The sequence below is a fragment of the Pelophylax lessonae genome, assembly GCF_965119305.1.
Source record: "Pelophylax lessonae genome assembly, chromosome: 8".
Taxonomy (NCBI): domain Eukaryota; kingdom Metazoa; phylum Chordata; class Amphibia; order Anura; family Ranidae; genus Pelophylax; species Pelophylax lessonae.
Genome location: NC_138775.1, coordinates 79,366,328 through 79,373,444, shown reverse-complemented (window position 1 = coordinate 79,373,444; position 7,117 = coordinate 79,366,328). Strand labels below are relative to the sequence as shown.

The 7,117-nt window shown below is 39.7% G+C and overlaps 1 protein-coding gene across 1 annotated transcript; it reads left to right on the top strand.

The window, feature by feature from the left end:
* Positions 1-989: 989 nt before the first annotated feature.
* LOC309562153 (uncharacterized protein) lies at positions 990-5,312 on the top strand (the record flags this gene model as incomplete). Its single annotated transcript, XM_082266276.1, has 3 exons — positions 990-1,072; positions 3,401-3,683; positions 4,518-5,312. The coding sequence occupies 3 exons, from the start codon at positions 990-992 to the stop codon at positions 5,310-5,312; spliced, it is 1,161 nt and encodes a 386-aa protein (XP_082122402.1).
* Between the last annotated feature and the right edge of the window lie 1,805 nt (positions 5,313-7,117).

Sequence of the window (7,117 nt, the reverse complement as noted above, 5' to 3'; positions counted from 1 at the left end):
TTTCCAAACTAAAAATAAAGGTAATTATAATCGTCTTTTTACACAGGTTAGTTAGCATAGGTATTGGAAGGGGGAATAGAGCATTTGTAAGGCTAGTCAGGTGTAAACTGGAATTCTGCTTTAAAGGGTAACTCCACTTTCGTGAGGAAAAAGTAAACAAAAAATAATATAGCGTATACAATTGCGACACAAGTTATATTGTAATTGAATGTTATTAAAAATGACCTTTCCTTTTCAATCTGCAGCTCTGTAATTTTCCGAAAATGCAATGCAATATGGCTACCTGGAGGTGTTCTGCACACAGAATGTGTACACAACGCCCATACCCCCCAGAAACATAATTTCCTGCTTATGTGATTGGCTCACCGATTTTCCCAGAAGTCTGCACTAAGATTAGTCAGATTTCAGGCATCCCCAGCAACAAAAATGTCATTTTTGGTGAGATACTTCCAATAGGAAATCACGTCTAAAGGGATGCAGGCCCAGCAGCTTTCCCCATTAGAACCCTGCAAGTGCACAGCTGATTGATAATTATGAAACCACTCCCATTAGACTCACTTTCCCACATGGATACAGACACACACACAAGGATTTCTTCAGAATAAGAAAAGGTAGGAATCTGTAACAAAGGTTGTTATAATCCTTGCAATGTAGATAAATTACCCAGGGGGGAATGTTTTTTTATCAACAAAAGTGGAGTTACGCTTTAAGAAGGCTATCCTTCTTCCTCACAAACTTTTTACACTGTACACCAGGGATCCTCAAACTACGGCCATCCAGCTGTTGTGGAACTACACATCCCATGAGGCATTGTAAAACTCAGACATTCACAGACGTGACTAGGCATGATGGGAATTGTAGTTCCTGAACAGCTAGAGAGGGTTATAGTTTGAAGACCCTTGCTGTACACTGAGCTGTGACTGTGGTCCTGGCATCTGCAGGGTGCTGGTATGTGCAAGAGCTACATCATTCCAGTCTGGATAATCAAGATGGTCCTGAACCCAGAGAAAACATGTGAAAAGATATTAGTACTTGTGAGAGATCTTGCCAACATTGCATCACTGGAGCAGAGGTAAGAATAATACTGATTTTATTCCTATGATGGAATGTTTTCTGGAAAACACACCAAAGATAAAGTAAGCAGGATGTTTTTCCATCACACTAAAGTACAGAGGCACGAATGCAGCCTAAAGCCTAGTACACACGCAACGAATTTCCGCCGACCGGTCCTCCATCTTTTGTCCAGAGTTGTGTTTTGTTGGTTGGAATTTTCCACACAAATTTTCCCGCCCGACAAAATTCTACTTCAGAAGTGATGTCATGTGTTGGATTGCTTTCTTTGTGTTCTTTCTTCCCTGTAGCCAGTCATAGGCTGGCAAATTATTGAAGATACTGATCAGCATGACAGCCAGGCAGTCCTTTTCAGCAAGGGATAGTCGGCAAAAGCAGCTTATGTACTGCATTTCTCTCAGGCTTCCTTTAGGCTTGGTTCACATTAGTGTGATGTCAGACATTGCATGTGATTCGGAGCGCACAGCTCTGAAAATCACATGCAATGTCTGTGCGATGCGAATTCAGCCATACAGATTGTATGGCTGAATTCGCATCTGATTCGGCACAAACACGCACAGGACTCTTTTTTGGGTCTGCACCAGAATCGGATCGCATAATGGTCCACACTTATGCGATCTGATTCATGTGCGAATGTCAGTTCGCAATTTCCGGCTACGAGCCCCTTGTAAACGTCACTTCCGGTAGCGGTGGAACGCGCGCCGGAGCCAAGCCCCGCTGCGCACCGTCATCTCAGAAGATCTACCATTTCGTACAGTGCCTGTTTTAATCACCTAAAATGTGAGTTTTATTCTTTTGTTGAGACCAATAAATTCCATTTTTAAGCAATATTACGCTATTTGGGATTCTTCCTTTCCTTTCTATATGGGGACCATCTGGTGAGATTGTACAGTGAACCCGCATTGACAGCCAGTTCCATCCACAGTACTTCACCCGGATCATATGCCGGACCATGCCTGTGAGACCCTTACGCTGTATGGTTTAAGGGTCCACACTGTTCGGTAAGTGTCAACTACCTAGGGGAGAGGATCACCACCATCGCACCATTGTCGCATGCATTCATTTTCAGCACCTGAGCACCTTTTCGGGTTGTTTTTACAATCAAAAGACTTTCACTTGCCACTTGCTGGCTATTGCACCTTTTGTTTTTTTGACATTGGACTTCTATATGTCATTTATTCGTTCTATTTATATTAATTGCACTATATATTAGGTGGTGATTTGCACTTTTAATATATACGTTAAGAGATTTCCATATATATTTATTTATTTATTTATATTTACTTGCATATTTTCTTGTTGATTTAAGATTTTATGTGCTATTTATTTATATATGCACCAATCATTAACATTTAGCACTTTGAGCACTTTACAAGTATTATAACACCCAAATCTGCGCTGTCTTTTCTACATTTGCACTTTTAAATCATTTTGATTTTTATGCACAGCAGCACTTTTGGATTTACTTCACTTATCACCATAGCGCAGCATTCATTTTCTTTTTTACTATATGTCAGTTCGCACTGCGATATACGAACTGATCTGGGGGTGTCGTTAACTTTCAATTGACAACCCCAGCGATTCTCATATGGCAGTGTGAACTGCCTGCGCTGGGAATGCGATGAGGGAACCCGCAGTAGATTCGCAGGGTTCCCGCATCGCATAAGTGTTAACCGGGACTTAAACATTTTTTGTAATTTTAAAAAGTTGAATACTGTCCATATTACTTTTTTATTGCACTAACAATTTTCGGGACCAGCTTTCAGGGGATGTTTTCCTACTAAGGTAAAATCTGTACTGATACACAGGGCAACATGTTAAGAACAATTTCTTAATGAAAAAAAAAAAAAAGAATAAAAAAAACAACACATGGTAGCTTTAAGCAGGCCATACACGTTTCGAATTTCGTACGATTTGTCGTTCGATAAACGCAAGCGCCAGTCGTGCACATCGTCGAGTGTACCATCAATGTGATTCGAAAATCGTACGACAAAACACTTCTTCCTTCTGCAAGTATAGGAAGTGATGCAATGTTGTCTTGACCTTTTAACCACACCTCCACTGGGCACTCCCCCTACAGTTAAAAGTCGGATCGTGTCATTTGCGAACAGAGCAATCATTCGCCACAGCATACGACTATTCTCAGCAATAAAATGCCATTCAAGAGGTATAATAGGAATCAGAAAATGGCAGCAATGGTTATTGCATTGATTGCTTTGGAGGAGGAGAAGAAAAAGAAGAAAAATAGAAGGAAGAGCAGAGTGTGGGCCAAAGACTGGCTCATGCAACGAGAGCAATTTTCACATGTAAACCTGCTAACAAACCTCAGAGAAAATAATCCTGAGGATTACCGTAATTATTTGCGGATGACCCAGCAGTCCTTTGACATGCTATTAGCTCTTGTGCAGCCACATATCACCAAACAGGACACCTGCATGAGAAAATCTATTAGTGCAGAGGAGAGGCTCATGGCAACCCTGCGTTTTTTGGCAACAGGCAGGTCTTATGAAGACCTGAAGTTCACCACTGGAATCTCTGCCCAATCCTTGGGAAGAATCATACCTGAGACGTGTCAGGCCATAGTGAAGGTGCTCCAGCCACAGTATTTAAAGGTAATTATAAAAATTACAACTTAAATTAGTAAGAATATTACTGCAAACATAAGTCAAATTTTGTGAGTACATCAATTTTATTAAAAAAATATGTAACTTCCTGTACACGGTTGTCTGAAAAAGTTTGTATTTTCTTAAATCAATACATACCCATTTCCAAATCATTATTATGAAAATATATAATTCTTAAACAATAACCAATAAAAAAGGAACAAATACACCAAAGAAATGCAATAATATTGAGCAACATATCTAGAATTTTTTTTTACAGATTTGTGTATTGGGGGCCATGAAACCAAGAACCTTGAGGTGGTTCAGGACGCACTGACCAGCTTGGGTTTCCCTGTGATTGAGACATATTTGGGTGCCAATATTGGCCAGATGTTACAGGTGGAGCAGATGTTACAGGTGGAGCAGATGTTACAGGTGGAGCAGATGTTACAGGTGGAGGAGATGTACATCCCTGATACCCTATTATATCTGTGTTAGGTGTAAGATTGCCCTTTAGTCCAATGGCAATCATTTTATGCATTAAAGCTTCACAAATGTCTCGTTGCTCCATGGACATTCTCCGTAATTTGTGTGCAACCAGATGACCCACAGCATCACATTCATCATCTTTCTGCTTCATGATAGATGATGCATCCTTCAGCAAACTGGCAGTATCGTAGTCAAGATTTCTCTTCTTTCCTCTTTGAGTTCTCTGAGTTGATGTTCCTGGCTGCTCTGATACTGGGCTTGGTGTATCCTATAGAAACCAAAAAAATTAAGAAGAAAATATGATCACTAATTATCATTAAAACATGTTTTAATTTTTTTCTATCTTGCCAACAGTTTCCTTCTAAATCTGAAGAATGGAAAGAAGTTGCCAAAGAATTCCAGGACATGTGGAATTTCCCCAATTGTGGTGGCGCAATTGATGGGAAACATGTGAGAATTACACCACCAGCACATTCAGGATCCTATTTTTACAACTATAAAGGGTTCTTCAGCATAATTCTAATGGCAATTGTGAATGCCAAATATGAATTTATGTACTTGGATATAGGGAAAAATGGAAGAAACTCGGATGGAGGTGTGATAGAGCGCAGTCCATTTATGCATCGATTAAAAGAAGGAATGTTGCATCTTCCATCTTCCAGTGAGACAGTTGAGGGCCTTAATTTTGTGTTCATTGGGGACGATGCATTTGCCTTACATGAACACCTGTTGAAACCCTATCCCTTGCGCAATTTAACTGCTCCCCAGAAAATCTTTAATTATAGATTGTCTAGGGCGAGAAGGGTGGTAGAAAATGCATTTGGGATCATGGCCAGCAGATTCCGCATTTTCCACACCGCCATTAATGTTACAGTTGAAAAAATTGACATAATAGTGGAGTGCTGCTGTTTGTTACACAATTATTTAAGAAGCACAACTGTGTCATATATGCCATCAACTGCAGTTGATATTGAAGATCTTACCAGTGGCACAATTGTGCCAGGTGATTGGCGAAATGACAGCAGTGGCATGGTAAATTTAGCTCCTGCAAGGCCTAGGCTACCAACTGCAAATGCACGTCAAAATCGCATTCATTACACAGATTATTTTATGGGTAGTGGTGCAGTTGCATGGCAGGATCGCATATAATCATATGTATTATATTTTGTAAGAAATGACTTGCTCTAAATAAAGACAGCTTAATAAATCATATACAATATATGAGTATTCTTTATTCTAGTTTTTGTTACATTCTACTATGACTGGCCCATGAGGCAGAAGGACCCCTGACCCTATAGTTGTTTCATTGGGCCCTCCAACCCCCCCCCCCCCCAAAGAAAAAATATTGTGAATTAAACGAAAATTTGGATATACCTGTGTCTGAGTCTGTGTCTGTGTCTGTGACATTTCCTCTGCTTCTGGGTCAGATATCAAACTGGAGTCTGATGCTGCACTTGGTGGCAGAGTGCAATGGGACTCTCTTGGATCATCTGTGTCAGCAAGAAACATCAGGTCTTTGAAGTACCACAAACGTGGGACATAGACATCATCAGCCCCTGCTCCAGATTTCTTGGATGCTTGTATTTTTTTATACTCCTTTTTAAAAACAGTCCGCAAGTTAGCAATCTTGTGCTTTACATATAGGTCATTTGGATCTTTGCAAACCTCTTTACATAGCTCCTTTAGTTCTTTGATGGCCTCATCACGCTTATATCTATTAGAATAATCCCTGGATTTCACATCCCATAAGCACGAAAATTCTCTGTATTTATCAATGAATTGGGGAAGGAACTCAGTAGATGTGAATGTGAGAGGCATTTTCCTTTAAAAAAAAAAAAATATATATATATATATTTTACTAAGTTACCTTGCAAAGCCTTGTTATACATGTGTAAAATATAACACATAATGATTTTGCACATTAATAATGACTAAATAAGAAGAATAAATAATACTTAAGACAATAGAACTAACACGATATGCAAGTTTCATGCAGCCTGTTCATATAATGGATGAGCCATGTGCCATGAATCGTGACTGAGATAAATTTGGACAGGAGTGAGGTCTAATTTTTAGCCTTTTTGAACAGCTCCTATACTGCAAAAGGACTTCTATCAGTAATAAAATAGCATATATTTACATTATAACACAGTATTTCCGTAGAAAAAGTGAAATATGCAATGGAGAGTCAGCATTTTGAACTTACCTCAGGGATGTGTGTTCAGCGTTCTCTGCACGAATAGACTTTCCTACGTCCCGAAAAGTCGCTGCATATTCGTGCAATGCGCACGTGCGTTATATACCATGTACAGGCCCCGCCTCTTCTTTCTTTCGGGGGCTTGTGGGAGAAATCATGGCAGAGGGACAAGACATGGCAGCTTCTCAGAGCGAAAGATCTGGGACAGATGAGGAGTAGGGATGATCGAACTTTTGAAAAGTTCGGTTCGACCAGAACACCCGAACTTCACGAAAGTTCGGTTCGGATTTCAGAACCCCATTGAAATCAATGGGACCCGAACTTCTGTAATCAAAAAACACCATTTTTAAGCCCTAAAACCCAATAAATGCCCCTAAAAAGTGCCTAGGGTTCTGGGTCATGCCCCAGGGACTATTAATCACACAAAAAAAAGTTCTTAAAAATTGTCGTTTTTGATAGATAGCCAATTATTGAAAAAATAAAAAAAAAAAAAAAAAAAGAGATTTCTTTGGATTTAGTGTCTGGGGGGGTCTAAAAGTTGTACCTGTGAAGTTTCAGCTCTGTAGCATGTCCAGAACCAGAATTACAGCATACCAAACCTTCAAAAATGACTTTTTTGCTTAACCGCACCTTTCTTTTGCTCCTAATCAACGGCTCAGCCAATGTGTATGATGGGGACATAATGCAGTGCACTGGGAACAAGATTAGAGGTTTTTTTGGAAAAAGGTGCTGTCTCTTTAAATGTGCATATAATTAA